Raw genomic sequence first — 14,621 nt, 5'->3', positions numbered from 1 at the left:
GCTTTAGCTCAGCTAGGATACGAGCTAGCACAGGGAAGGCAGTGATTGATTAAGGCAACACCCATGAAGACTATAAAGGGTAGCTGATGGACTCCTTTGCTTATGGTTGAGCTGAGAACAAAAGATGCACCTACACCTATTATAAAAGGAAGTGAGATCCCAGCTAAGGCTATCAATAGTGATTTCTTTCCTGTCTTTCTGATGGCTGCAAAGTCAAGCTCAAGCCCAACTAGAAACAAGAAGAACAGTGAGACCAATGTTTGCGAGCGTGTCTAGAACCGTCATGCTCTTCTCTGGGAAGATGGTTTCTAAAATACACCTTGCTTCGTCCCAAAGCAGTAGGCCCAAGAAGTATCCCTCCCTTCAGAAACCAATATCTATTATCATCAAAACGTTTTTCAAGAGAAAAAGAAAGAAAAAAAAAACATTACAAAGAATGTGAATGAAATTTACAATGATCTCGGCAATGACGCGGGGCTGTTTAAGAGGTTTAGAAGGTAAGCTAAGAGCCTTGTAAAACACAACCACCAAGCAGATCTGTAGGATGATCATAGGAAGCGCGTAATCAAGAGGGTTTTCGTTTTGGAAGGCTCCATTAGAAGTAGCTATCATTGGAGCCGGGCAGTTCCCTGTTGCGTTGGGGGTAGCCATCCTAGTCGAGATATATATTTTCCGGGGGCTTGATGATTGGTCGGGGAAAAGCAACTTTTTAATAATGCCTTGGCTTCTCCCTCATTGCCTTCCAAGCCGAGGAGTGAGACTTGGGCGTTAGGAGAAAAAGGAAACAAGATCTTAAACTGCTACGTCTTCTTTGTTTGTCATGAACAGAATCTACTTGAAGAAGTGAGGATATAAAAAGGGGGAGAAACAGAATACTAATAACGTCCATAGTGCTAATAATAGAAAGACTGAGAGAATGAAGAGGACATATACCAACTCCAGGGTAAGCATACACCTCGCACCTTTTTTTCTATTTTTAGACTGTCAGTTACCTTCACAGAACTGCCTAGACTACGCCGACGTTTTCGTCTTTGTTTGTCCTAAATTTACAAGCTCTTTGTACATGTCCCCTGGAAAAATTTAAGCTATATTCTTCAACATCAACCTCAACCTCACTTATTTCAATGTATATGGATCGGATAGATGATATAAAATACACAATAATATTTAAACATTCATGAGATGCATATATAAAAGGAGTAAGAACAACTGACCACATTTTGGAGAAAGAAGTTAACATTAGTACAAGCTAACTAATCTACACTCAAACTTCTTAGAAGGAAACAAACGCTGCAGCAGCTTGAGTAACTGAAGAACTTACAATCGTAGGACCAGCTGAGTAGTCAAACTCCTCATGAGAGGTCTCTGCTTTGTTTAGCTGAAGCTAGAGTTTGCATCTTGGTAATTTTGATACAGTCTAACTGTGTTGTTAAAATTTTAAAATGCATAAATGATTACTATATATTCATGTTAGAAAAAAAAAGGTTCTCTTAAACTTTTTGAAAAAAAATATTTGAGAGATTCATCTTATTCTTTCTTTCACTTGTACTATTATTTAAAGGAATTCCTTATTTAAATAGTGAGAAAGAGACTTTTCACTAAGAATGTGCTCTAATTAATTAACTCTCTTTTTACCTTTTTGTCTTTTTGATTATGCAACTTTCAAATCACATTCAACCGAGGAAAAATTCAGATTATTGGAGAGGCGTCACAAATCGAATGTTATTCGAACAAAAATCGTATACAGAAAAATCACACAACATTGAATTAATTGAAGGTGGCTCCTCTCAATGATTGTCATCAGCTTTAGGCCTAGTGTTAATAAGCATCTTGCGAAGCATTGTGTTCTCGTTCATCAAAGTAGAAATCTTCTCCTCAAGCTGCTCATTGTTGTTCTGCAACTCATTAGCTCTTGATTCCAAATCACTCACATACACTTTCTTCCTCTCCCTCGCCTGTTGAGCTGATACTCGATTTCTCAACAATCTGCAAAATCACATCCGTCACTTTTCTTTCTTTTTTTACTACATTTCAACAGCATAACGTTAGTTAAAAAAAACTAGTTACATCACTTCCTTTTTACCACATTTTAACTGCATAACTTTAGTAAAAGACTAGTTACATCACTCTTTTTTACCACATTTAAGCTGCATAACTTTAGTAAAAGAATACTTCCATCATTTTCTCTGTTACCACTTTCAATTGCATAACTTCAGTAAAAGGCTAATTAGTTTTACCTCTTGAGGCTTCTGTATTCTTTATCCTCTGGGTTTCGTCCACGGCGGCGCTTAGCGTTGGAGGTTTCATTTTGGGTCTGTTCAGTCTCCGGATTGTTGACTCCGTCGTCTGCGCTGCTGCTTAGAACACCTGTTGATCCAGCTGCTTCCATGTCTGGAACCATCAACAACTCTTCATCACTCTCCTCTGAAAATCACAAATCAAATCTTTCAGATTCTCATTTTGAAAATAAGAAGAAAATAAAGCAACATTTTCATTTAAAAAACTACCAGGTTTTTGCTTCTTGGGGAAGAACAAGAACTCGAGTTCCCATTGGGTCGTTGAAGAGACATCAATATAGTATTTCTCTTTTGAGATTTGACGAAGACCAGAGTAGAGAGAGTAAGAGGTTATAGAGAATATCGAACCAAAGACTTTGCTTCTTTTTCTCCCTTCTTGGGGTTGGGACCACGGAAAGACTTAAAAGCCAATCAAACACCATATCTCTACAACTTGTTTTGTCGAAAAATCTTGAAAATGGTTTGTTTGGATTATGTAAGAACACGTATGTTTATGCAAAACCACAAGTGCAAGAGTTGTAATCCAATGGTTGAAACTAGCAAAGCATATGCATAATGTATCTCCGTTATTTTTTCCACTATATATATAAATATACCTGATTGGTCGATTTGAAGTCTTTAATTGATTTTTCGTTTTTGCTTTTAAAGTCTTCGGGTATGATTTCTTATGGGCAAAAAAACCTTTATTGACAGAGCGTGGGGTTTTAAGACTATTATGTCTACAGACAATGCAAAGTCAGAGACTTATTATTGACACAACTACGTGTTATATGTTTGCATGCCGTTAAAGAAGACATGCAGCATATACCTCTTTTATCTTACTTGCTCCATACTGATTTTTTTAGCTTTCTTTTGGTGACGGTGACAAGTTCACTACAAGAAAATATGTCTGTTGCAAGAGAAAATAACATCGCAAATTTGCAACGGAATTGCAAGAAAAGTCAGTTCCTCGCAAATCTTTGTTTGCAAATCAAAAAACGCTCGTAAATTTCCTTGCAAATTTGCAACGGAATGATTTCCCTCGCAAATTTGCAACGGAACTATTTCCTTGCAAATTTGAAACGGAAAAGCATTCCTCGCAAATTTGCAACGGAAAAACATTCCTCGCAAAATTGCAATAGATTTGCAAAAAAAAATTCCCTCGCAAATTTGTCTCAGGATATTAAAAAAAAATACAAAATAAAAAATATAAATAAATATATATAACGAAACTGGTATTTATATATACATACAGATACATATTTAAATACATGAATATATTAAAAACCTAAAAAACTTATAACAAACTGGTTTAGTTAATTGAACCGGTTTAACAAAACCTAATTAAGTGTAATCTAGCTAAACTTAACCAAACCTAATTCTAAAAAAAAATTTAACCCTACAAAATAAATCAGCCGACTCCATCCCTCCTCCGCCGCACCACCACCACAGTGACCACCGCTGGTTGTCTCCTTACACATCAAGCTTCTTCTCAATCCTTCACCTCCCTTTACCAAAACAAAAAAAAATCAGATATAAACAGGGGGAGAGACAAAGAGATAGAGAAAGAGAGAGAGGACGAACCATGGCGGTTTTTCCGTCCTATTTTGCCTTGCTTCCTCCAGCCTGAAAACAAACATATTCAGTTCAAAACAGAGAGACAGAGACAGAGACGGGTGGACAGAGAGAGAGAGAGAGAGAGAGAGAGAGAGAGGTCGAACCATGGTGGTGAGGCGTGCGATAAAGTAGATCTGGCGGTGTGTGTGAGAGAGAGAGAGAGGAGAGCTGGCGGCGAGGATAGCTTGAGAGAACTGGATTCGGCGAGGAGAGAGATGAGAAAGTGAGATCCAGCGAGGAGATAGATTTGAGAGTGGGAGAAGACACAAGGTCAGCGAGAAAGAGAATCCGAGAGATGGTGGATAAAAAAATCTCTTGTTTCTTTTTTTTTCTGACGGCACGAACAAATGAGTGAATTAGGTTTATGTCATTATATACGGTCCCCATTATATACTAACCCTAGTCTGGAAACTTTTTTTTTTTTTTTTTTTGGGAAAATAGTTTTGTAACAGAATTGCAACAAAGTCCTCGCAAGTTCCTCGCAAATTGCAACGGAATTTAATCCCTTACAAATTTGCAATAGATTTGCGAGGGAGCCATTGCAATTTCCTTGCAAATTTATAGTTAAGGTGTTTTAGGGTTTTGTTATGTTTTCTATACACTAATATTTTTCTTTATATTTACTTTTTGAAATTTACTATATAGAAGGAAATTGCAACGAGTCTCTCGCAAAACCATTGCAAATTTGCAAGGGAAATTAGATTCTCTCGCAAATTAGCAAGGGAATTGCGAGGGATCTTTGCAAATTCCTTGCAAACTCCTTGCAAATCAAATAACTTTTAGAGTTTCATTTGGGGGTTTGGTATATTTTTGATGGATTACTATGTATTTGTATTTGTTTAAAAAATTAATTAATGTGATTTTTTTTTTGGAAATTTACTTGATGTGTATTTATTGTATAAATTATAAAATTTTGATATTTAGTACTTACTAATATTAGTTCAAGTTTCGAATTGTGAGAAAACAAGATAAACATATAAAGTTTTTATTTAGAGTTTAGATTTTAAAATTATGAACTTAGAATAGAGGTTGAGTATAAGGTTAAAGATTTAGAGTATTGAGATTTGAGATTGATTTTTGAAAAAGAAATAATTTTTGAATTTATATTTAATATTTTAAGTTAAATTTAAGATTTGGTGTTAGAATATTAAAGTTTGAAGTTTGTGTTTGGATGTTAGGGTTTAAAAAATCATTTAGGGTTTAGGGATTTAAAAAGACAAACTAAAGCTTGAAAACATAGATTTGTAAGGAAATTGCAACGAGTCTCTCGCAAAACCCTTGTAAATTTGCAAGGGAAATTAGATTCTCTCGCAAATTAGCAAGGGAATTGCGAGGGAATCTTTACAAATTCCTTGCCAATTCCTTGCAAACTCCTTGCAAATCAAATAACTTTAGGGTTTCATTTGGGGGTTTGGTATATTTTTGGTGGATTACTATGTATTTGTATTTGTTGTTTAAAAAATTAATTAATGTGATTTTTTTTTTGGAAATTTACTTGATGTTTATTTATTGTAAGTTATAAAATTTTGATATTTAGTACTTACTAATATTAGTTCAAGTTTCGAATTGTGAGAAAACAAGATAAACATATAAAGTTCTTGCAAATCTCTTGCAAATTTGCAAGAGAATTTTTTTCCTTGCAAATTGCAAAGGATTTGCAAAAAAGATGTAACTACCATCGCAAATTTCTTGCAAATTTGTGAGAGAAACGTTTTCCTCGCAAATTTCTTGCAAATTTGCAAGCGAAACGTTTCTCTCGCAAATTTGCAAGAGACTTGCGAGGATTATATATTTTTTTTGCAATTTCGTTGCAAAAACGTTGCAAATTTGCGAGGAAAAATTTTCCCTTGCAAATTTCCATTGCAATAGGCTTGTTTTCTTGTAGTGGTTTACTAAATTTCTGCTGGTGATCACTTAATAATTGCTTGTTGAAAATCTTCTTAATTATAGCACGATTACAAAATTAAGAATATACATGTATAATTTTTTTAAATCTTAATATCTTTCTAGATTCAGGACTACTCCACATAAAAACCTATGTGTGAATATCTTCCTAGTTTTTTTCTTTGGGTTGTATTCTTTTCACTCGTTTTCTTCTTTAAATTGGATCATAACAGATGAGTGATGAGTATTTGTATCACTCAAAGGGACCCCATGCCCTAAAATCAATAAAATTTAATTGATGTCACTTTTTGTCGAAGTACTATCCAAATGATTGATTTTCATCAGCAGCTATAAAACTTTCATTCTGTCTGAAGAACTCTATATATGATTTGATTATATGAAGTTGTTTGCAAACGTGGATGTATGATTGCATGTTTGTCTATGCATGAACTTATCATGATAATGCTCGGACCAACCACAGATTCAACAACATAACTCCACAAAAACAACATGGGTAATCTTCGGACCAACCATATAGTTTTTCTTATTAGTTTAGAGACATTTTAGACATGAGTTTAGACTGATCTCTAAAAAAAGGTGCAATCGGACCTTCTCTCCGGTTTTCAGTAGAAAAAAAGGTGCAGTAGAAAATAGAGTTTTCAGTAGAAAATTGAACGCACAAAGCATATGACTAGCATCTTCTTAATATGAAAATCATAAAAATTAACTCTTTGGGCTTGTTGTAAAAGAAAAGAAAATAATTGATTATACTAGACTTAATTATTACAAGTATAAAGAAGATTAGACATTCATCATTAGACTACTAGACATTATAAAGTCAATTATATCGAAATTCTCATAAGAAGGATCCCTAGACCAGACATGCATGTCCATAGACAGATCGTATAGTAATAATTCATAGGAGTCATAATTATCCAACATTCAAGGTAGGCTTTATGACAAAGTAACTATTAGACTACGCTGTTACACTTCCCATGATTCTAGGATCTAATATTATTATCAATACAGCCAATGAACACTATGTGATGTAAATGTATAAAGTTATTATAAAGTACTATAAACCAATGAATGAATTTTGGAAACAAAAAGGTAAAAAGATTGGGCTCCTAAGAGAGACAATCCAGAAAGCTATAGAAACATTAACAGAAAACGTATAGTTAAAGAAAAGAACACTGTCTGCTCCACATAAACAACATACACAAAACTCTTCAAGTCTCCTTTATTTTTTATTGTTTCTAACATTAATGCGTCACAGAGATATTTGAGTTTTCTTATCAACAGGTCTAAAACTGATCCCCAAGTTCATAATGTATAGACCCAGTTCTCAAATATTGATGCAAGAAAGTGAAAGTGAAAGTGATGTGATACTCAGTTTCTGTTTAAGGCTAGACAATAAAGTCTTTTAGCTCTTTATCTCTCCTAATTAAAGAATCTGAGCAGTTGGGAAATTAAAATCAAAGCCTTAACATTTTATCTCCAACACCATCTGGACACACCTCCCTTGGATTTCTCTTTTTTTATGGAATCTTGGAGTCTTACATGTAAACAAACATCAAAACCATAATCTTACATTTTTACTATTAACAAGCTTCAAAGATCTAAACATATGAATTCAGTATCTAATCGGGTAACTATAACAGTAGTTGTCAAAAATCAGTGTGTGTTCATATATAGAAAATGTTCAAAGTTCATTAGCTAAAATGGGGAACCCTTTAGCTTCTAGTATTTATTTATATTTAAGTTAATAAAATATTGATTAACATTATATTATAATAAAATCTACGCAATCGCATTCTCTTGTTGTTTACTAAGCAGATAGACATATAGAAAGAGAGAGAGAGACATGAAGAGCACTCTCCAGAGAGACTAGAAGGAATCATGGAGTTACAGTTGTAGGTGTGAGGTTACAGCTTCAAGTTCTCATCAATGGAGATTTGTAACTCTTATTCCTCATCCTCTGTCGACAGTACAAACCCCTCACCATCTGAATCTTCTGTTAATCTCTCCCTTAGCCTCACCTTTCCTTCTACTTCTCCACAAAGGTCATCTTCTCCTCACAACTCTGTTTTTCATCTGTTCTGTTTTTGCTCTGTTTTTTTTTTTGGTTCACATTGTTTGTTTGTCTGTAGAGCGAGAAAACAAGATTGGCCGCCGATAAAACCTCGTTTAAGAGATACACTAAAGGGTCGTCGTCGTCTACTTCAACGCGATTACGACACATGTCTCTTTGTTAAGGTTTATATGGAAGGTGTTCCCATAGGGAGAAAGCTCGATCTTTCCACATTCTCAGGCTACGAGAGTCTATTAGAAAATCTGTCTCACATGTTCAATACTTCAATTATCTGTAAGTAATTAAGGACAAATATTTCCTGAAAACCAAACATTTAACTTAAGAATGCCCATATATACATTGTCTTTGGTTCTAGCAGGCGGTAATCATCGAGATAGAAAACACCATGTTTTGACATATCAAGACACAGATGGAGATTGGATGATGGTCGGAGATATTCCATGGGAGTAAGAATCTTGAATCTTGAGTCTCCCATCTGACATAGTGATAATTTTCCTTATTTGTATATTTATACCAGACTCTATTCAATGCTTTTGGTTCAGAATGTTTCTTGAAACCGTGAGAAGACTGAAGATCACGAAACCAGAGAGGTGTTGAGACTTGGATCGCACGGTAGAGTTAGGAATTGGTGAAGAGTTTTCATGCGGGACAGAGTTTTGGCTGCATATCAGCAACAAAGGCCTTAAAGAACGTGGATGGTTGATGCATATTTATATTTTGATACCTTTGAGTATTTATTTATTATATAAATAAATCACAATGTCCAAGAGTTCTTTTTTTTGTTGGTCTGAATAATAATAAAAATAATGTCAAATACATTTTCACATGTTTGTAATCGTGTTCCTTTGGATGTGTACATGCCATATTGCCATGAAGAAACACGAACGTTGTTGGGGAGCACTCTTTGAAATGTGCCGGCGCTCGTCTTTCTTGTTGATTTCAATTTACACCGATTTGCAATTTTAATGACAACCCGTTTCAAGTCCAATATATTCTGACAAGAAAGCCCGTGTAGAGCCCAAATATAACATACATAGCAAGGCTTGGATATGAGGGCATCTAATAGTAGACAATATCTTTTCAGGTTCATTCTGCTTTATTTGTCCTATTTGCTCTTTTACTTGCCGTAGATGATGAATCAAGTTTTAAGTTTACCATTTATGCTTACATTCCAAGACAATTGTGTCAGATTTTGACTGATTCTTCAAGAAAGAATTGGATACTAGATCTTGACCCGTCCGACCGGACGGTATTTATTTTATGTTTTTGTCTTTTTATATTAAATTATGTTTTTGTAATATTTGAATATAAATTTAGATTGAAAATTTGTATTTACAGTTATAATAAAAATAAAAATTAAAATTTTAATAAATATTATGATATAAATTTTAAAATTTCTAACTAATATAATATACAGGTGTGTCATAATTTTTTCTAATCCCAAAATCTTAATATCTCTTAAAACAAATAAAATAAATTTATAAATATACAAAAATATAAAAATATTTTGAAATATATTTTCTATTAAAATAAATTTGTTAAAGAAAAATAATTTTGCACTGTTGTTGTTTATTTCTATAGCTTGACCCGTGACCGTATAAATATTTTTTCCGTATAAATATTGTTTTCACTTTAAATTTATTCTTTATACTAATGATATAATATATATATATATATATATATATATATATATTTGTAAACTAAAATATATTACATAATCATGGAAAGAGGTTATTTACTTGTTTATAGTATTAATGTGCATTAAATTTAAGATTTATCATGAATTTGTTGTGAAATTAATTTAGGAAATTATGCATTAAAATAGGAAAAAACAAAATCCTTAAAATTAGGTTCATTAATTACTTCAGTGGCATTAGGTTGTAAATATTTTGCAAGTCTTAGGGTTAATTTTAAATTGTACTTCTCTTTTAATAAGATAGATTTATAAACCAGTGGTGCTAACAGATTAGGAAATTAATGTATTTGAAGCCGGAGAATAAAGGCATGCAAGGTGTTTTCACCTCTTTGTTTAAAATCCAAGCATTGTAAATAGTATTTCTCAATGCGAATCAAATTCTGATTATAGAAGTTACAACTGCAACTTCTTTACCACTGGAACTGACTTGTTATGGTTCTTTTTACAACATATAAAAGAGAAAAAAAATGATCAAGCACTTATTATAATGGATGTGAGAAAACAATGGAGATGATACAACACGATAAGTAAAATACATAAAAATTTAATATCGTTCATTAAATTCGCTACTTGTCTACGTTTACAAGCAAATTAGAAGTTTATCATTTGGTGGTAATTTCAGCAAAATGCCCGTGTTGTCCAACGTTATCGGGTCATACCAGATTTAAGGTATATCAACACCACTTAAATCCAAAAAAAACACCAGTTAAATCTTCTACATTAGTCATTGCATCCGATTCGACAGTATAAAACTTGGTGTGCGTAAAAGTTTGAGTTTTGGTTTAGAAACCCTGGTAAGGTGAAGCACAAGTTAGTGTGGAATGATGAATCTTAGCTGAGTTTACCTCAAAGGGACATGTTAGGTTTGCAGTGTTGAGTGAGACCATCTCTTGATTAAGATGTTTCCCAAACTTTGAGCATGTTAAGAATTTTAGAGAGAGAGAGAGAGAACAAAATTTAATTTAATGGATAATAGAAAAATTTAGAAGAGACTCATCAGAGGAGAAGGCACGTTGTGAGAAGCAAGTACTCCCACTTGAGAGTTTAATAAGATCTCATCATCAACCATTAAACTCACTGTCGATATACGGTCGTACTTTTTTCTGTTTTTTTTTTCATTTGCTTGTTCAATGATTGGGTCCCCCTAAGCTCAAGCTGCTGTCATCTTAATTATTTCTTCTTTATTGGAAAATTAAATTATTGTTTCTTGGAAGTTTTGTAATATTGTCTGGAGATTATTGATCAGTTTTTGTTGTGTATTATCTGTGAGTTGTACTCGTGCCCTTATAACAGTATCCGTGAGGTACATCTTGAATCGGCAGAGGCTTGAGTAACAATTACATAAATACTATATTATGCAAATCAAATTGATTAACAAAAGAAACTTGTATTTATTTTAAAACTTATATGTATCCCATATTATAATTAATCTACACGGTGTTATTTTGATTAGGGATAAATACTTTAGATGCAAAAAAGAAGAAGAAGAATTTACTAGTTGTTTTTTTGTGTTTTCTTTTCTCGACTAAGTTTGGCTAGTAATAAATTGAAGAAACCAGTATTACTCTAATTCGACTTATATGCTTCTCTAAATGATCACTAAAGAATATAATATTCTGAACCTAACTGAAACTGAAACTAATTTAGGTTATCATGTATATTTATTATTTTACCAAAAAGAAACTTTTATTTTTTTTCTCTCTTTGTGGTTATAAAATATTTGGGTCTACTTGAGAGTTGAGACTGAATTGTTTTTTGTTGACTAAAGCAGGGTAATGAGCGCTTACCATTCAACTCTTTGCGTCTGTCCAAACTACTGGTGGGCACTTTATCCGATATCCGAAGTGGCACCCGAACCCGACCCGAAAAACTCGAACCGAAATCCGAACCGAAGTAGTAAAATACCCGAACGGGTATTAAGTTAGGAGAGATTGGATATCCGAACCCGAACGGGTAATACCCGAACCCGAATGGATATCCGAAAATAACCGAACATGTGTATACTAAACCTTATATTTCTATTTTACATCTCTCATTTTATTTAAAATATTTATATTGATGTTAGACATACTTTAAAATCATATAGTATATATATATAATTATGGAGAAAATAATTTGATATTCATTTAAAATGCATGTTAAACTTTTTATTTCATGTATTAACCAAAGTTACATCCAAAGTTTAAAAACAATAGCCAAATTGATATTTTTATTTTGGAAATGTTATCTCCAAATCTATTAATCATTCAATCTATAAAAAGAAAAAAAATCAGTTAAGCAAAATCTATATTTTTAAATATAAAAAACTTAAAAAAAGAAAATTTTATTTTTATTTCTTTTAAAATCTAAATATCCGAACCCGATCTGAAATAACCGAACCCGAACTAAAAATACCCGAACCCGATCCGAAGTTCAGAAATACCCGAACGGATATTATACTCCTATACCGAAATACCCGAAAATCCGAAATACCCGATCCGAACCCGAACGGGTACCCGAACGCCCACCCCTAGTCCAAACTCCAAAGTTAGAAACATCAACTCAGTTGATAGTGTGTGTGAAATGTGAAGACATTTCAACGAAAATGCAAAGGTCTTATTAACTTCGAAGGGAATGATAGAATAATATCATTATTCATAATCAATCACAATAATATTTCTTTTTCTTCTGATTAATAATTTAACTCATGTGCAACTTCGGTCAATACACATGGCTTTTACATTATGGAGAACTAGTTCTTGAGTTCTTATACAAATATAATGCTAATCATACCATACAAATGATATAGAACTCAATAAAGGCTTATTTCTCTTTTTAAAAAATCCCACTGTAACAGAATCACGTGGGTTATCAAAAGAGGAAAGAGCAACATCTAAATTCTCGACGATAATTCGTCGAAAAAAGTTCACTAGACCTTACAAAGAGACATGAAAGGGTAACTATAGGAAAAAGAAGAGGAGAAGGAGGTGATCGCTATAAGGCGCGCTTATACCACTTTTGATATATATGTACAAAAAGCAGATAAGAAAACCATTTGTCTAAGTTTGGTTTGGGTTAAGAAGTGAGGTTATTGGAGGAGTTAGATTTGTCGAGAATAGACCACATTACGAGAACATCATCGTATCCACAAGCCATGACTTCTCCTTGAAGCTCTCTTACCATCCTCCTCTCGTGCTCTTCCCTAGCTTTGGCATCCATTTTCCCACCGCCGCAACCCTTTCTTGGCGATTGCTGCGGTTGGTTGAAGAGTGTTGCAGCCTTTTTGAATGGTGTTGCTATTGTTTTCTTCCATGATGCCATTTTTTTTTGTTATGTTTACTCAGTTCTTGAAACAAAGGAATCTCAGAGTTTCGGATTGGTAGAGCTCGAGAACGACTTGTTAGGTGTATTTATATACACATCCTCTTTTTCTCTCTCTTGAGATATATTATAATGATTTTTATTAATTAATAAACAAAAGAGTGCTTGAGAGGTGAGAGAGAGGCAAGATCCGCATTAAGAGCTTCCAAGAAACATCACTTTGTTTTATTTTTTTACCTTTTTTACTTTTTTGTTATCCATTTAAGCTTGTTTAGGCCTCTCCCTACCCTCCCACATGCCACCCACGTGATATATTCTTTTCTTGCTTTCTTTTTTGTTTTACCACACACCTTATCTCTGGCTCGATCTCCCTTTTACATGCATGATGGACAAGTTGTGTGTAATATCATGTAACCAAAACGGATCAAACCGAGCTAAACCAAATCAATACATATGAGAAGCCGATAAAGTCAAGAGTTTGCCTTTTCCAACTCACTGGAAACGAGTCAGAACTACTGACAATTAAATCATCAAATAGTTACTGCATTTTCTCATTCTCATCCACTTCATTCCAATAGTATCTATTAAATGTGCACATCTCCTTTTTTATTTATTTATCATCCAATTTTACATCAATTTCTTTCTATATAACTGCTATCTTCATCAGTAGCTCATCTAGCAAAGCAATAATTTCATGAGCGAGAGATAGATATGTGGGGAATACAATGTACGATTTTTAGAATTTAAATATTATGTGAAGCACACATCTATCTATCTACATTAATGCTCAAAAAACGGCAGCGCTACAATAACTGTTTATATTGTTGACAATATCGTATAAAGAATCTTTATATTTATCAAGAAAACTATACTAATATAAATATGTAGGTATACCGGTTATATAAATTTAATAATCCACATCCAAAAGGAATGTGATTTAAGTTATGCTAATTTCCTGTTGAGTAAGTAGATCAAATTTGGTGATTAAAAAAGAGTAAGAATGTATAAAATTTGGCGAACCAATGATTTAGAGAATTGAGGTGGGCACAGATTGTTCAGAAATATCCCATGTGATTTCCACATGTTTCTCTGCTTCCTCTATCTCTTACCTTCTGTTCTACACCACTTTATATAATCATATACATACATATACATGTAGTAGTTTAGATATATGGTATAATATCTAAACTTTTTTTTTTTTGAATCCAATACAACAAAAAAAAATAATAATAATTCTGAATCCAATACAACAAAAACTAGACATGTACCCAAAATTCTACTTCCAATGATATTTCTATATTTTTTTTTTCAAACCTTACTTTTCATTCATTCAAACTTAAAATACAGCAGTGTTACCAATCACAGAGGGATTGTTCGAGAGCTGAAACAGAGAGAGTTTTGCCAGCCTATCGGCTGTTTCATTACATGAACGAGAAATGAAACTAAAAGAGATAGAGTTGAAGGATTCACTCAACACGCCAATGTCATGGAGTATCCCTCTAAGAGCAACCACAGCTTTATGACCTGTGATTATTTCAATGAGACTTTTCGAGTCTGATAAACAGATCACGTCTCTGATTCCAGAAGAGGCAGCCTTCGAGAGGCCTGCTCGTAACGCCAATGCTTCTGCCGCGAGGGCTGAGGCTATATAACGTCTGTTCTCTGATCCTTGAAACAGGTGTGTGCCGGCCGAGTCTGTGCAAACCCAACTAAGGCCACCTGCAAGAGAAGAGGAGTTCCAGGCTGCATCCGAGAA

The 14,621-nt window shown here is 33.6% G+C and overlaps 4 protein-coding genes across 4 annotated transcripts; 1 reads left to right on the top strand and 3 right to left on the bottom strand.

Annotated features, from left to right (window-relative positions):
- Positions 1–1,656: 1,656 nt before the first annotated feature.
- LOC130503247 (transcription factor HY5-like) lies at positions 1,657–2,659 on the bottom strand. The gene is made up of 3 exons (XM_056997925.1): positions 2,508–2,659; positions 2,238–2,424; positions 1,657–1,986 (listed from the first exon to the last, which is right to left on the bottom strand). Exons 2-3 carry the CDS (start codon positions 2,399–2,401, stop codon positions 1,788–1,790), a joined length of 363 nt encoding a protein of 120 aa, XP_056853905.1. The 5' UTR covers positions 2,402–2,424; positions 2,508–2,659; the 3' UTR covers positions 1,657–1,787.
- An 818-nt stretch (positions 2,660–3,477) lies between these two features.
- On the bottom strand, positions 3,478–4,297 carry LOC130503248 (uncharacterized). Its single transcript, XM_056997926.1, has 3 exons — positions 3,998–4,297; positions 3,861–3,902; positions 3,478–3,784 (listed from the first exon to the last, which is right to left on the bottom strand). The coding sequence occupies exons 1-3, from the start codon at positions 4,278–4,280 to the stop codon at positions 3,777–3,779; spliced, it is 333 nt and encodes a 110-aa protein (XP_056853906.1). The 5' UTR covers positions 4,281–4,297; the 3' UTR covers positions 3,478–3,776.
- Positions 4,298–7,724: 3,427 nt separating this feature from the next.
- LOC108836147 (auxin-responsive protein IAA31-like) lies at positions 7,725–8,558 on the top strand. The gene is made up of 4 exons (XM_018609348.2): positions 7,725–7,840; positions 7,928–8,142; positions 8,228–8,315; positions 8,412–8,558. Exons 1-4 carry the CDS (start codon positions 7,725–7,727, stop codon positions 8,464–8,466), a joined length of 474 nt encoding a protein of 157 aa, XP_018464850.1. The 3' UTR covers positions 8,467–8,558.
- A 3,916-nt stretch (positions 8,559–12,474) lies between these two features.
- Positions 12,475–12,973, bottom strand: LOC108833351 (uncharacterized). Its single transcript, XM_018606779.2, has one exon. The coding sequence runs from the start codon at positions 12,863–12,865 to the stop codon at positions 12,620–12,622; it is 246 nt and encodes an 81-aa protein (XP_018462281.1). The 5' UTR covers positions 12,866–12,973; the 3' UTR covers positions 12,475–12,619.
- Positions 12,974–14,621: the final 1,648 nt, after the last annotated feature.

The sequence above is a fragment of the Raphanus sativus genome, unplaced genomic scaffold (genome assembly GCF_000801105.2).
Source record: "Raphanus sativus cultivar WK10039 unplaced genomic scaffold, ASM80110v3 Scaffold0881, whole genome shotgun sequence".
Lineage (NCBI taxonomy): Eukaryota > Viridiplantae > Streptophyta > Magnoliopsida > Brassicales > Brassicaceae > Raphanus > Raphanus sativus.
This window is presented reverse-complemented; position numbering and strand designations above follow the sequence as displayed.